The 17,570-nt window shown below is 42.5% G+C and overlaps 1 protein-coding gene across 1 annotated transcript; it reads right to left on the reverse strand.

Annotated features, from left to right (window-relative positions):
* Positions 1–227: 227 nt before the first annotated feature.
* Positions 228–16,594, reverse strand: LOC139447459 (blastula protease 10-like). Its single transcript, XM_071228836.1, has 10 exons — positions 16,526–16,594; positions 15,244–15,661; positions 14,382–14,484; positions 12,611–12,726; positions 10,935–11,055; positions 10,036–10,102; positions 8,570–8,773; positions 4,823–4,952; positions 3,866–4,147; positions 228–253 (listed from the first exon to the last, which is right to left on the reverse strand). Exons 1-10 carry the CDS (start codon positions 16,592–16,594, stop codon positions 228–230), a joined length of 1,536 nt encoding a protein of 511 aa, XP_071084937.1.
* Positions 16,595–17,570: the final 976 nt, after the last annotated feature.

Consider the following 17,570-nt stretch of genomic DNA (forward strand, 5'->3'; position numbering starts at 1 on the left):
AGACGTTATTTGATTTGTATTTGACGTTCATCAGCTGATGAAGACACTGGCTCACGTAAGCAAATTTACCATAAAGCGCTTATATATATATATATATATATATATATATATATATATATATATATATATATATATATATATATATATATATATATTCACTCATTTATTTTTTGTTTTTCTGTAACTGAGAGTTAGAACTTGCATGTAAATACTTACTTTCGTTTTTTTCATTTAAACGGCGGATAGTAGGGATCTGAAATACAAATAAAATAACGCATCATATATAACGCATCATATATTGAATCAGAATACTTGCGGTGCTTACGATTCAATATTACCCATATGGTTAGTATGATCGTATGTTATAGCTTTCCGATATTTGCACAGGTGCATTTCAGCGCTTCTCAATGCTGATCGGGCATGTACATGTAACATGGCAGTGCTTCATTGTTGAGGAACATCCATTGTTCACGAAGTCACAAATTGCCTTCATTCAAGTTTCTCACCAGGGTTGACACTTCATATTTGTTTTGTTCATTTTCTTTCTTAAAATGTCAATAGGTAGTATACAGCATAACCCACTCGGAGCTACGGTTGGTTGGTTGGTTTGTTGTTTAACGCCGCACTCAACAATATTCCAGCTATATGACGGCGGTCTGTAAAAAATGGAGTCTAGACCAGACAATCCAGTGATTAAAATCATGAGCATCGATCCACATGCATCAGCGAGCCTCACCACCCGATCCCGTTTGTCGCACTGGCGACAAGTATAGCCACCTTTTACGGCAAGCATGGGTTGTTGAAGACCTATTCTACCCCGGATCTTCACGGGTCCGGAGCTACGGGATTATCTGTACCCCGGGAATTAATATGAGTGAGTGAGTTAATATTTAACGTCAAATCGGCAGTATTTCAGCCATATTGTGACGAGAAGTTATACATTAATAATAATACTAAATATAAAGCTGTCAACGATGGACAGTACAATAACTAGAATATCACAGATTTGATTTTAAAACTAGTTGAGAATATTAAAAGTTAGTAAGTTTTAGAGACCAAAACAATATAAAAATAGGCTAGAGATGGTCAGTCACAGAAGGGTGATCACCATACTAGGGACCATACTTACAGTATCATGAAGCCACGATATGACGTAGACCTGTACATATTAGAGTACATGAAGAATTGGTATCATGAGAAATGATCCACGACTTCGGGTACGTAGACTTAAGGAACAATGTCACCGAGGCTGACCACCCGATCCACTACATCTCTTGGGGGCACGGGTGGCCCAGTCGTCTAAGGCGCCGCAATTCGCTGTGCAGAGTTGCGTCCCTTAGGCACGCCTGAAACCTATGATTGTGGGTTCGAAGCCCGGTTTGTCAGCACCATACCCGTGCTCGTGGGTTTCACCGAAGTGGTAAACGTCTGAGACCTGCATCACTTCGGGCATTCCCCCCACATTAAGCTGACACGCCGTGATATGACTGGAATAATGTTAAAAGCGGCGTTAAACCAGACTCACTCACTCACTCATTACGTCTCTTCGTACGACCAGCATTGTTTGCTGGTGACCAGTTCAACTGAGAAACCCCACGGGGCACACGTCAGATCAACCACAAGCACAGACATCAATATATCATGTGCAGCCACTATCATAGATATGCGTCAACATATCTACAGTCAACAACATGCACATGCGACCCTATAATCAACCATATATGGCATGTATACCGTACATTAACAAAGAAAATGCACCACGATACTTTTACCAGTCGTAGTAACCTCAACCTACATATAACCTTTCCAGACGTAATATCAACGAGTATAATTCATAAATCATAAAAAATAAATGATGCCACCGTCTCCGTGGTCGAGTTGGTAAAACGTTTGCCCGGAGTGTAGAAAGTCGGTAGTTCGATCCCCCGGCTACGTTTAAAAGTGTTACTTGTTGTTACCCTGCCTGACACTCGGCAAAATAGGACCGGTCGGCTCGGCGGCAGTATACTGTCTATATAAGTGCAATAATCTAAAGCGACGTTAAAACCATTTCACTTCACCTTACCACCAACGATGTAATATTATCTGGAGCTACTGCGCACCCGTTTGATGACAAGACTTTGTAAACGTCTTGGTGAAATCACGCATGTACACATGCATCCACCAGGTTTCATGATATGATGTTCTGCATGTATGTATATTCGCCTAAAGTATTACAATTGTCCAGATGTTACAACCAGAAGTTAGTGAATGTTTTGTTGAGGTCTCACTGAGTACTATTCAAGTCTTGTCATGGCTTCCGGTTCCTGATCGTGTCTAGGCCTGATCTATGATTACTTAAATGCGAGGAATTGTTACTCGTTTCACGAACATCTTGTGTCATAGTTTTTAGTCAATTCCATCTCTGAAGTAGTAACTCTGATTCCTTCGGGGCGGCGGGTAGCCTAGTGGTTAAAGCGTTCGCTTGTCCAACCGAAGACCCGGGTTCGATTCCCGACATGGGTACAATGTGTAAAGCCAATTTCTGGTGTCCCCGGCCGTGATATTGCTGGAATATTGACAAAAAACATACTCACTCACTGATTCCTTCCCCGTTACAGGCTTGCCGTAAAAGGCGACTATGCTTGTCGTGAAAGGCGGCTAACGGGATCGGGTGGTCAGGCTCGCTGACTTGGTTGATGCACGGTCATCGATCCCAATTGTGTGGATCGATGCTCATGATATCAATGACTAGATTGTCTTGTCCAGACTCGATTATTTACAGACCGCCGTCATATAGCTTGAATATTGCTGAGCGCGGCGTTAAACAACAAACCAACCAACCAACCACGTTACAGATGCATGGAGATGAGTGAGTGAGTATATTCCTTCAGGAATAGTATGAACATAATCACAGCGGGAGACACCGTAAATTGGCTTCACACAATATTAATGTACCCAGGTGGGGCTCCACTAGATGCACGATAACTCACATTATCACACCTCCATGTCAGAATGATGACATCTGATTGGTCCACGTGATCTTGATAAAATACTGAGTAATCCGTCTTGGAGCGAAATTTTCTCAGCGGGGGAAATACATCCCTTACACCCCGCCACGAGCAATACAGGCTGTACGTGGATTTATGAGAGGCAGAATAAATCCCTCAAACCTCGCTTCAAAGCAAAAAGCCGCACGCTTTATCCGAGTTATTGGAAGTCACGTGGCAAGGACAAGCTAACCTCAGCTCAATCGAACAGCTGTTTTCTATCAATTTTGAATTTGTGTTAACTCTTTTACAATGTCACATTCAAACATGTCAGTAAGACAAAAATCATTGTAGCAGGATCAGTCGGGGTACATGGAGTTTTATGTGCCCTCGTTAGGTATAAAACACATAAAAATTCCGAATGAAAACACATAAAATACGTACCTCGAGTGATCCTGCTACAACTTATAGGTGAGGTGAAATTGGGTTTATTGCACTTATATAGCGACGTACATGCACGTGTGTGTGTGTGGCTGCTTGTACTAGTCCGGGCAGATACCGATTTATAGTGCTAGCTCACTGAGATACCATAACGCAGTTTAACATGAATATCCCACTCAGACACAGTATACTGACTCCGAGCCGACCAGTCTTTGTTTTAGCCCCTTAATGCCGAGCGCCAGACAGGGTAAACCCAAGTACCATCTTTTAACGTCTTTTGGTATGACGCGGCCGAGGATCGAACCCTGGACCTTCCGCTCCTCGGGCGGACGCTACCACTAGACCACGGAGGCGGTCGCTACTTATCATACACAAGTGGTTGTGGTTATATGTGGCGGATAGAAGATGAAGGTGGGGTTCCTGTCTGGTAGAAACCATTTGGTTATCCAACTTACCATAGTGAGAATTGACATATGGCGCACTTGGATAATATTGCCCAAATCCGGGGTTGATTGGCGGGTATGGCCTGGGTTCATAAGGCATCATGAATGAGCCACGCCACGGCCTGTTGCTGAATCCAGACATCCTTATTCTGGGATTTGGCCTGGTGCTTTGAGGTACTGATGTGACTGTCCGCCATCTTCTCTGGGCACATCGCTGCGTGCCTCCAGGGCACACACAGCGACAATACCTGTTGACATATCCTTCTCCACAGCTTGGCTTTCGCCTACAATTGCCTTGAAACAAATAGAAAATTGCGTCTTATGAAATTTGAAATTGTTATGATGTCGAGATCCAAGAGTATATAACAGGAAATCTGCATTGTAAGAAGAGTTCACCTTTACTTAATTTATATAACATACATGTAAGAGTAGAGCCACACTTTTCAAGCTGTATCCTCAACGAATGCTGCTGAAAGAAAATCGTAACGATGGACACATAAAGCGAGACGCGTCTTTATATATTAATAACTATCAGGAATGTCTAAAAGGGCTCCTTGTTTACCCCAAAGAACAACTTATCAGTTTGTTGTTGTCTCATTGATCGATTCTTCAAATCACTTGTGGCATCGTGAAAAGTTATCCCTATGTGTGCATTCATTGTATACTATAAAAAAAGCACTACCAGCGTGACTGAAAGAAATAATTAACACCCTTACGCTTGCAGGTTTCCTACAAAAAACCCTTTTGTTGCTAAACATGACATTGAAATAATAAATACATGAAACATATTTTTGTAATTGTACTTCCTTCCTTATGGAAGCGCTTTTTTTCGAAAGAATTGCCCCGAAAATAATGATAATATACCTACTGTACTTGCTAGAGATGAAATACTTAATGCCTTCTGCTTGCATCACTGCTGCCCCCCCCCCCCCCCAAAAAAAAACATGACAACAATCATGCAATACTTACTGTCACACTTGTACATGGAGTTCACAACCTTAGCATCTTTAAATGACACCTTCGAGCTGGTTCCAATGATGTCTTGGAATGACGGGTTTCTCGTTATCATTGTGGTGGAGACATCATCTTTCGAAAATGCCTGAATTGACAGAAACGTGGTAAACAGTCTGGCCCTTTAATATATTATCACACAATATCAGTTGACGCAGTAGGACACAGTACCATCTGATGATGCAGTAGGACACAGTGCCATCTGATGATGCAGTAGTACACAGTGCCATCTGATGATGCAGTAGGGCATAGTACCATCTGGTGATGCAGTAGGACACAGTACCATCTGATGATGCAGTAGGACACAGTACCATCTGATGATGCAGTAGGACACAGTAACATCTGATGATGCAGTAGGGCATAGTACCATCTGATGATGCAGTAGGACACAGTACCATCTGGTGATGCAGTAGTACACAGTATCATCTGATGATGCAGTAGTACACAGTACCATCTGATGATGCAGTAGGGCATAGTACCATCTGGTGATGCAGTAGGACACAGTAACATCTGATGATGCAGTAGGACACAGTACCATCTGATGATGCAGTAGGACACAGTACCATCTGGTGATGCAGTAGGACACAGAACCATCTGATGATGCAGTAGGGCATAGTACCATCTGGTGATGCAGTAGGACACAGTAACATCTGATGATGCAGTAGTACACAGTATCATCTGATGATGCAGTAGTACACAGTACCATCTGATGATGCAGTAGGGCATAGTACCATCTGGTGATGCAGTAGGACACAGTAACATCTGATGATGCAGTAGGACACAGTACCATCTGATGATGCAGTAGGACACAGTAACATCTGATGATGCAGTAGGGCATAGTAACATCTGATGATGCAGTAGTACACAGTACCATCTGATGATGCAGTAGGACACAGTAACATCTGATGATGCAGTAGGACACAGTACCATCTGATGATGCAGTAGGACACAGTAACATCTGATGATGCAGTAGGACACAGTACCATCTGGTGATGCAGTAGTACACAGAACCATCTGATGATGCAGTAGGGCATAGTACCATCTGGTGATGCAGTAGGACACAGTAACATCTGATGATGCAGTAGTACACAGTATTATCTGATGATGCAGTAGTACACAGTACCATCTGGTGATGTAGTAGGGCATAGTACCATCCGATGATGCAGTAGGACACAGTATCATCTGGTGATGCAGTAGGACACAGTAACATCTGATGATGCAGTAGTACACAGTACCATCTGAAGATGCAGTAGGACACAGTACCATCTGATGATGCAGTAGGACACAGTAACATCTGATGATGCAGTAGTACACAGTACCATCTGATGATGCAGTAGGGCATAGTACCATCTGATGATGCAGTAGGACACAGTACCATCTGATGATGCAGTAGGACACAGTACCATCTGATGATGCAGTAGGACACAGTATCATCTGGTGATGCAGTAGTACACAGAACCATTTGATGATGCAGTAGGACACAGTACCATCTTGTGATGCAGTAGTACACAGTACCCTCTGATGATGCAGTAGGACACAGTACCATCTGATGATGCAGTAGGACACAGTACCATCTGATGATGCACTAGGACACAGTACCATCTGATGATGCAGTAGGACACAGTAACATCTGGTGATGCAGTAGGACACAGTACCATCTGGTGATGCAGTAGGACACAGTACCATCTGGTGATGCAGTAGTACACAGTATCATCTGATGATGCAGTAGTACACAGTACCATCTGATGATGCAGTAGGACACAGTACCATCTGATGATGCAGTAGGACACAGTACCATCTGAAGATGCAGTAGTACACAGTATCATCAGGTGATGCAGTAGTACACAGTAACATCTGGTGATGCAGTAGGGCATAGTACCATCTGATGATGCAGTAGGGCATAGTACCATCTGATGATGCAGTAGGACACAGTAACATCTGATGATGCAGTAGTACACAGTACCATCTGAAGATGCAGTAGTACACAGTAACATCTGATGATGCAGTAGTACACAGTAACATCTGATGATGCAGTAGGGCATAGTACCATCTGAAGATGCAGTAGGACACAGTACCATCTGATGATGCAGTAGTACACAGTACCATCTGGTGATGCAGTAGGACACAGTACCATCTGATGATGCAGTAGTACACAGTAACATCTGATGATGCAGCAGTACACAGTACCATCTGGTGATGCAGTAGGACACAGTAACATCTGATGATGCAGTAGTACACAGAACCATCTGATGATGCAGTAGTACACAGTACCATCTGGTGACGCAGTAGTACACAGTACCATCTGGTGATGCAGTAGTACACAGTACCATCTGGTGATGCAGTAGTACAGAGTACCATCTGGTGATGCAGTAGTACAGAGTACCATCTGGTGATGCAGTAGGACACAGTACCCTCTGATGATGCAGTATGACACAGTACCATCTGGTGATGCAGTAGGGCATAGTACCAACACCATCATGACGGCTAGTAAAAACTAAGTAAAGACCAACAACGCCAGTGAACCGATCATTATGACGGATAATTTGTCCTGGAAAGTACTTGAAACATAACGCATATTCACTGGATGTCCTCTGCTGTATCCTGGATTCCACAACATCAATCCTCTTGACAGAGACAAATCGTGAATCTGACAGGTAAATAATCATCTTTCTCTGACAAAACATCGAACCAGTGGAGCAGACTTGAGGTCATATGACAACATGTATTCTCGATCTTCAGTAGCGGGTTTATGCTGCCTATGTATTTATAAATAAAGAATGCCATTACAGTTTGTATCCAGAACTTCAGAATGAAACGCGGCACAGGAAGCGAATTTACCACGCAAAACAAGAAATAATGAAAACGGGGTTGACCGATGTGTTTGGCCGATCAGGAAGTAAATTAGTCATACGGCGGTAGTGTTGCCACAGACAAAGTGGGAACTGAACTGCTGGGCAAGGACAAATCAAGTGATATGTTTGATCATAGTTGTGTTTTAAACTACAAATTTGCAGTGTTTCGGTGACTGTATTAGCCTCCTGGTAATCCAGGATTAGCTGAACCAACATACAAAACGAGTTTGAGACCAGTTGGCGGTGCACAGAATTTAGCCAAACATATTTGGTTTGTTACAGGTCGAGAGAGTACGCATGTTATGCACGTGCATGTAATGACGATGACATTGACTGCGTTCCTGTGGACACACGTGTTGCTCATAAGACTATTAAGAGGTCGGTGTGACAAACCGATACCAGAATTCTCTTATAGAAGTTAATAATAAAAAAACAAAACATGTCAGTGCTAGGTAGGCATGGCCAAATCATACATTCTCAGGGTCGAGAATTGGCTTATAATGTCATAAATTACGTTAACTCTCAAGGGTCAAAACCTGCGGTGCCGATCGGGTGCCCACATCAACACATACCATTATGTGCCTGTCACCCTCCACTATACCCCGTTGTTCGCCGAGACAGGACAGGCACATATCCATCGTACAACTTGTCGCGGACCACCCGCTACCCCTTTCTTGACAATGGTACGCGCCAGTGGGATTAATTGTCCACAATTCAATTTATCTTGGCTTTCCAGTAGTAACGTTTTGATAACGTTTCTGATGATTTGCTCAAATCCAATTTTCAAGTGTATGATTTCTATTGCCCGGCAGATTACGATCAGAGGTTACCAGAGACGATCAAGGTCACTCACAGTTCTCCCGTAATGCATGATGGAGTTGTAGTCATAGTCAACCCCAAACAGGTTGATGCGACTGCTGTCAAACTTCCGGTAGTTCTTCATGCGCCCGACGCCCACGTTTTCCGTCGCAACGATGATGTAATCATCCCTGTCTGGACGCTGGTGCTCGTGGATGAGGCCGATCACATGACCTAGCTCGTGGGTCATCACGTGCTTCTGAAAACATAACGAAGCACCAGTATTATCGCATCTGTTTCATTGACAAGAGACCTTTCGTTTTCAGGCGGTGGTATAGCCTTGGGTTTAAAGCGTTCAATTCTACCGCCGAAGACACGGATTCGATTATCAACATGGGCGCAATGTGTGAAGACCATTTCTGGTGTCCCCCGCAGTGATATTACTGAAGTCTTGCTAATAGCGGCGTAAAAACATACTTACTCACTCATTTCGACTTCACTCGGCTTATTCCGCTGGCTACATTGAATAAAACTATCAATTCATGTTTGACAGGCGTTTAAATGGGAGTGTTTTTGTCCGTTTTATCTTCTTCTTTAATCTGTGATGCATAAACATATTTAATGTAAAAAGAGTCAATATATGTTTATTGCCCCCGTTCTTTTCCACTTAGAATACCCATATCCATATCCGAGTTCGATTAACGGAGGTCCCGAGATTGTAAACTGATACACCACAAAATGTATGATTCTAGCTAAAATCTAGTCTCCTAGTGATTTGAGGTGAAATAAGGTTTAATGTCGCGTTCACGATTATTCATGCATGTGTTTGTGTGTGTGTGTGTGCGTGCGTGCGTGCGTGCGTGCGTGCGTGCGTGCGTACGTGTGGTGTGGTGTGGTGTGGTGTGGTGTGGTGTGGTGTGGTGTGTATGTGTGTGTGAGTGATTGTGTGTGTGTGTGTGTGTGTGTGTGTGTGAGTGAGTGCGTGTAAGTGAGTGTATGTGTGTGCGTGCGTGTGTAGGGGTGCGTGCGTGTGTTGTGGTGTGTGTGTATGAGTGTGTGTGTGAGAGTGTGTGTGTGTGCGTGCGTGTTTGCGTGCGTGCGTGCGCGTGTGTGTGTGAGAGAGAGAGAGACTGCTTGTATTAGTCTGGACTGATGTCGGTTTCCATGTTGCAGTTTAACCTGCAAATTAATCTTTAATGCCGATCGCCAGGCATATTAAAAGAGAGTAGCATCCTTTAACGTTAGGTATGACGTGGCCTTCGGCTCTCAAGGCAGGTGCACTACCCACTAGACCACGGCGGCGGTCCTAGTCTTTAACCCTAGTGTATAATACACACCCATGTGAGCACTTATTCGACTTGGCCTTGTCATCCGTGTGGCAGACGTGTCTCAGTCGTCCTGGGCCCAGGTTCTTATGCATTGTTGCGTCCCCAAGAAATGTATTATCTCATGTGTGAAGTAAATATGGTGCTTTATGATATAAACAATGCCATGCTTCAAGAAACCCATGCTATCTCTTACCACGCGACAGCCTGCTTCCAGGTTCAGATTCTGCTGACCTCCAATTCGACCAACAAAAGAGTTGCATCTGCAGGAGAAACACAATTTTAATTACAATCAATACACAATGCATTTTACGAAAGTGGTCAAATGTAACAAATGTTAGATTTGGAGTACACTGTCTTAGTAAAGTACAAATTCTTCTTCTGCGGAAGCCTCTGTGGCTTGGTAGGAAAGATTGCTGATTGTTTGACGCTTAGGTTTCTCACTCTGAGAGTGTGGGTTTGACCCACAGTGGGAATGGTTTAATGGTTTATACTGCAAGCGCCGCAGTAGCCAAGAAATGGCCAAACAACACCACTGACACAACATGTGTTAGTGCCATGGACACTGTTTCATGTAAAGATTTCTAAACAAGGTCGAAGTAGAAAGTAGAAATAATAACAACAATGATAATTATTATCCCAGACTGGCTTCCACGGGAGATATCGCTTGGGTGAGATCAAGCGATATCTATATTGTAGATATCGCTGCAATGAAATTGCATCACTATGCTTTGCCGACCATTGTGACGTCACTGTTACCATGACGTCACAATAAAATGACATCACTAATGGCCCTGCTACTGAAACTGTTAGCAGTACTTTTTACACTTAATACTGCTTATTACTGTCAACAAATTGAAAATGCTGGAAGAATGATGTTGGATGATAAATAAAATCTCACCCGAGTGTCTTTTGATAGCAAATATATCAACACTCGGCAAGCCTAGGAGTTTTTTCACTATTATTAATTCGTGTTGATATATTTGATATCAAGAGACACTCGGGTGGGATTCTCTATTTATCACGACAATGATCACAACTATGGCAATGATGATGATGATGATGATGATGATGATGATGATGATGATGACTTACCCCTTGCCGTTCTGGATATGGAGAACATCTTTGTCAGTAGGACGGGCACGTATAAACTGGACGCATGTGTCTTCCATCCATGCCTGGAGGGAAGCATCCAAGAGGCGCCTCTCTGCTTGGCCTGTAACAAGAATGAAAATATTGCGTTGTCTAAACGAATGAGTTTAAAGTTGCATGGAAAATCATTTCGTTTCCACCCTGACATTTCAGTTTATGTGGGAAGAATGAACAGTGTAACGCCGACTGGCTAAAACTAATAATAATAAGCTAAACACATATCTCCAAGTGTCTGCATATGTATGTAACGTGGATCCAACTAATTTACCTGATTGGACAATGTAATATACTCTAAGAGCTGTTTCCCTTAGTCTGCAGGCACCTCACCTTTTATGGTAGTAGTCAATTCTGATATATTGAACGATACCTGTGGTCGTTTGTATTAAGGCGGTATAGTGTATGTGTATGGGCAGGAAGTTCATGATCAACACGATAACATTGAATGGCCAAGCCCGAAGTGATCGCTGGGCATGTTAGCATCATATCATAACAGTGCCTCGATTTCTTATTTACCAGTTGTCCTACATGCTCGTCCGTTTAGACAAATAACTGCTGCTGCTTTCCTATGTAATGACTAAGAGTCACATGTAATTGATCAAATTACCTGGCTGTGAATGAAATATCCTAACCGTTCCACATTTTGTCGCAAGGTGAGATTTCAGAAGTGCAAAGAGTTGACGCCATATTGTAATCAAATTGTGTCGAAGTCGGTTTCAAATGCAATACTTCTATTTCTGTCGATTAAACATAATACAACTACTGAATACATTAACATGACTTCCATGAGCCCAGTGGTTAAAGCGTTCACTCATCACGCCGAAGACTCGGGGTCGATTCCCGACATGGGTACAATGTGTGAAGCCATTTCTGGTGTCCTCCGCCGTGATATTGCTGGAATATTGCTAAAAGCGGTGTAACATCAAACTCACTCACTCACTCTAAATAATGACAGCAATTCATTTTTGCATTTGCGTTATCTGCTCATGAATACGCTGTGCTCTGTAGAATTCAGTTCAATTTGATTTTCCTTTCATTGAAGCTGATAAGAGCGCTATAAATGATTGTTTGCTGAAATAGGATTTTCCGTGTCTCTAATTAAACAGGTAACATTCTGCGACTGTACAAAATTACTAATTATGTAGGTAGATATTATCAAATACACAATACTAATTCTTCACAGAAAATGCAATATAAATGTATATTATTGTAACACGACAGGTTCGTATTTCCAACATTCTGCAATGGATATTGGATAAGTCTAATTAATTTTAGATTTACAATTAGTGATGTAGATTTTTCTCTCGATTTTCGTATGATGATCTATCTAATCTATATGATAATCTATGAGTATCTATGTTTTTACTATTATTTGATACTTCATCTGTGGTGTTAGCAGTGACGTTACTAAGTGCAATCAGTGGGTTACCACTCCAAAACCGGCATTATTATGTAGAAATATGTAAATATATATATACTCTTAAAAAATGTAGACAGTCCAAAAATTAATTTTCAGGATTTTTCGATGCATATTAATGCATATCAGTAAATGCTAACGTTGAAAGATATTATGGTAGCCGCGATTCTGTCTTTCTTGGCAGCAGTTTAAGAGAAGTACTTACTGAATGAACCATCGACGGTGAAAGGGATCACTCCGTTCGGCCAGTAGGTGAACTGGGATCTCAGGGCTTTCCTCTTCACTCGTCTACCACGTCCATTGTGTTCACGGGGAACTATCCTGCAGACAGGGGCAGATATATAAGATATTTCTTTCTAACTAACTTCGTTTCGGATCAGAAGTAAATAAAACGATTTTTTTTATAAGCACCTATGTTGTTAATATAGTAAATTCAAAACAAACTTACTGGAGTCGCCCGTCTTTCAGGCCCGTAAAGAAATAATCAAAAAGAAAACACGTGTGAAATACCTGTTAAGATTGCGGAGTGGTTCCGGAGCCAGTTTCTGTATATGTATTGTAAAACTGGTGCCTTTTACCCACTGACAATATTTTTGAATGGATTATTTAAAAATAGATTTGGCAATTTGTATATACTAGCCACATAAAGAAACTGTGCACGGAGAAAGTATAGATATAAGGGCACACCGTACATATATGAAATATAGGTTTGAACACAGCAATTATTGGAGACATTCAAACGCTCATGCACGTGCCATGCGATATGACGTCATTGATGGGGGCCTATGGACCTGCAATGTGTTACTGCACGTGCATCCTGTGCAGCTGTACACAGCATGTGCAACTCAAAATTCGCTGTCACTTTGGAAAGCATGATCTGTGGTCATTCAAAAATTCAAAACTTCTCGGGCGCAGACACAAGCATATCACAAGCAAATCATGCCAAGATTGACAGCTGCACAGCGTCATGAAGCCATTGGAATGATCCGAGCGGGAATGAGGCAACAACAGGTGGCAACACATTTCCAATGCCATCGTAACACGATATCGGCATTGGTGATGCGTTATCAGAACACAAATGACGTTGCCGACCGTCCGACCACGTTCAGGACGTCCCCGAGTAACGACGCCAAGACAGGACAGATGGATTCGAGTTACACATCTCCGACACAGGTTCCAAACGGCAGTAACGACGTCCCAGACAATTCCTGGACTGCGCCGTATCCATCCCAACACTGTCAGGAATCGTTTACGTCAGTACGGGATTCGACCACGACGCCCTGCCATACGTCCCATCCTGACACACCGTCATCGAGTCAACCGTCTAAGATGGTGTCGAAATCATGTTCGCCAACCTCGAATATGGTGGAGAAATGTTGTCTTTAAAGATGAATCGAGGTTCAACATTTCCCACAGTGACGGGCGCCCGTTATTGACTTTGTGACTTTGTCGTTTGACCCCCTACTCCATTTTGATCTTCTGACGTCATCGTAACAGATGTTGTTCAGGTCCCGTTGACATTTTCTTATGGTCCGATCATTCAGCTACTACAGCGTCTGCATCATTTTGTTCTTGCTGTGTTGTATTTCAATCCAGAATATATTTTCTCCGTGCACAGTTTCTTTATGTGGCTAGTATATATATTTACTCGACCACACACCCTATGTTTTTGAAGGACCGTGCATCAAGTGTAAGCTGTACCTGACAAAATGAACCCACGCGTGTACTTATATGTTTCTCTCTCTCTGTAATTACGTCTTCCACATGACGTTTTCCACAGGACAAAAACGTTTAACATTATCATCTTAATTATGACAGCTTTGCATAACGAAACGGCCGGTCTTCTAGAATAAATTCTTTTTTTTTTCAAAATATTCCCGGCCTCAAAGAATATCTCATTGGATGTCCTAAGAATCAAGGGCCCTTCGTTCACATACAATCAGGATGTGCACACACACCGCTACGGAAACCCTTACCTTCGGTTCTCGTAGTAGTGCATGTATTGGGCATACGTCAGTCTCATATCAAGTTCCATGAGGATGTCACCGGTGTCGGAGGCGTAATGTAGCTGGTGTGGAGCTGAGGAGGAGACAGTGTACAGTTACCATAGCAACCCAAACTCAATTCAGTAGGAGTTAAAAATAGTAAAAAAATTGCATTTAATATGCACACATATTTTGAGACAGTACCATTTCATTATTTTGAACAGGATTGCAGTTTGCTTGAAATGGATTTGATTGATGCAGCGGAAATCTCTGTGTGCTGTAATATGTCAATACAATTCATCTCTTTACGGTGACTATACGATGAGCCACAATATCCGTTGTGGGGTCCCTCCCATACTTATCAATTATTCTATTGTACATGTAGGAATAAAGCGTCAGTAGGCAATTCTCTATTTGGTAAATATGTGATAATAGAGCGCCAATGTCAAAAAGGACACACACAGTACGATTGTTTTGGTTTTTTTGTTGTTTAACGCCCCACTTGATACGTTATTCCAGCTTCATGACGCCTCTTACGACAAGCATAGTCGCTTTTACGGCAAGCATGTGTTACTGAAGACTTATTCTACGCCGGATCTTCACGGGCCCACACAGTACGAAGAACAGGGGAAACTATGAATGGTATTTAATAAAATATTTCATCATGTGCCTCATTTAGAAAGGGAAACGACTGGTGATTGTTTATTCATTACAATATTCCCAAGCTCGATGTCAATAAAACATTTTTAAATAAAATTTTCTTTATTATTAACATTTCTGTGTTTTACGTTCTTTTGATCTGCAAACAAAGAAATACTATTAAAAAAACGTCTCCAATGCTGTACCCACGTACTTCTGCTGTTGCTCTTGATGATCTGGTCCACCGACAATTCTGGCCTGGGACTGTTGAAGATCTTGGGAGACTCTGAAACTACAGGGTTGTGAGGGTAAACATTCTGATACTGGGCGTCCGTCATGCCTGGACGTATCTCCCCCAGACGTACACCCGCGGGCATGTTCTGCAAGAGTGCATTGGTCTCGATGATCTTATCCTGGGCCTGGCCTCCCGGTACAGGGGCAGAGAGGCTGATACCTCCTGACCCACGCGTCATCATCACGTTACCGTCTCTTTGGACGTAGTAGGCGGGTTCTGTGGAAGCCGGAATGACAACTGAGATTGAACTGTTTGATTTGTTGAATTTCACACCTTGTGGAGATATTTCAAGTGTGCCGACTGCAGTTGGAACTGTCAGTGTATCGTGGTTTTGTAACTGAAAATGGAAGATCGTATTGAGCGTTGCATAAGGAAGAAATCTTTAGGTGGAGATATTAGATGTAATCCTACACATTTACGCAAAGTTGTAGACGATAAGAATGTATGGAGGAGTGAGTGAGTGAGTATGGTTTTACGCCGTTGTTAGCAATATTCCAGCAATATCACGGCAGGGGACATCAGAAATAAGCTTCACACATTGTATCCATGTTGGGAATCGAACCCGGGTCTTTGGCGTGGCGAGCGAACGCTTTAACCACTAGGCTACTCGCCCGCTCCTCACGATGTATGGAGATTAAAATATATAAGACCACGGGGAAGTGGCTACTTCGCATGAACTTTCGCATGTACAATACAGAAATACAGAGATAATTCATTTAATAAAGTGACCACTACATTTCTCTTACTTCTTTTGATGTACATGTTCATGTAATCGAATATATCAAACAAAGTTGTAAGGGACAGTCCATTTAATCTTCAGAAGAGTGTGAGTTGGATTTAACGCCGCTTTTAACATTATTTCAGTTATATCACGGCGTGTCAGCTTAATGAGGGAGGAAAGACCGAAGTGGTTCAGGTCTCAGACGTTTACCACTTCGGTGAAACCCACGAGCACGGGTATGGTGCTGACAAACCTAAACATAATCGAGGCGAACAGGGAGTCGAACCCACAATCATAGTTTGCTGGCGTGCCCAAGGGACGCAACTCTGCACAGCGAATCGCGTCGCCTTAGACGACTGGGCCACCAGTGCCCCCCTCAGGCGGTTAAGATAGTGATATTGATCATACACGCTATTATCGTTTAGGCATCATTGCGTTTAGATGATGTACACAAAAGATTAAAATGATGATCTTTCTCACCATCGCAGACACCAAGGCTCCCAGGCAACACAGCTGGAGCACCAAACGAGAACATCGTGTAAAAACCATACCGGCGCACCTGGGGCAGACAAAGTAATAACTGTCACAACAATGATCGAAATGTAATATTACTTCTTATCCATGAATACATTATTTGAGACATTTATAGAATATGCTGGTGTTGGGGGTAATCGTCTTTTACCCTAAGGCAACTCCAAAACGATCACACTGGCACCTTGAGGATTACTTTCATGAAGGAGATGGTCAACCCCAGCTTACCTATGTAATCCTTCGTGTCCTTCGTTTCCGTTTATGATGTCTCATAGTGCTTGTGTTCATAAGTTTATCCAGTGAGATCATGACAACTGATTTTAAACTCTGAATGCCTCCAAAAGGACGCTGGCGTTACAGCGAAAAAATCCCGTGAAGATCCTGGTCAGCGCCCTGTGCTTATCGTAAGAGGCGACTAACAGGAACGGGTGGTCAGACTCGTTGACTTTGTTGATGCATGTCATTGTTTCCCATTTGCGTTGATCCATAGTGTCAATCGCTGGCTTGTCTGGTCAAGATTCCATCTCCCTGTGAAGATCCGGGCTAGAATAGGTCTTCAGCAACCCATGCTTGCCGTAAAAGGCGACTATGCTTGTCGTAAGATGCGACTAACGGGATCGGTCGGTCAGGTTTGCTGACTTGGTTGATGCATGTCATCGATCCCAATTGTGTGGATCGATGCTCGTAATATATGCAGCCGGTACATGAAATGTTTACTTCCCTTTAACATTGACAAGGCGAAATAATGACAGATTGACAATTATGCTATCCATATCGCTTCTTGCAGTTGTTATGATCTAGAAAATGTTTCGCTTTAAACCACATATTTGCCACTTCACTTGTCAATGGAGACTGTATGGTTACTTGACCAGCGTATTCAACAGTCCCAGAGATTTCAAGAATTTGTTTCGTTGAAGCTGATTTTGTGTATTATCATATCCAAATGTATGATAAAGAAGTTGTTTTACCTCAAATATTTTTTGTTCCTTTTGTT

This window comes from Haliotis cracherodii, unplaced genomic scaffold, assembly GCF_022045235.1.
Source record: "Haliotis cracherodii isolate W230 unplaced genomic scaffold, xgHalCrac1.p SCAF_7, whole genome shotgun sequence".
NCBI lineage: Eukaryota > Metazoa > Mollusca > Gastropoda > Lepetellida > Haliotidae > Haliotis > Haliotis cracherodii.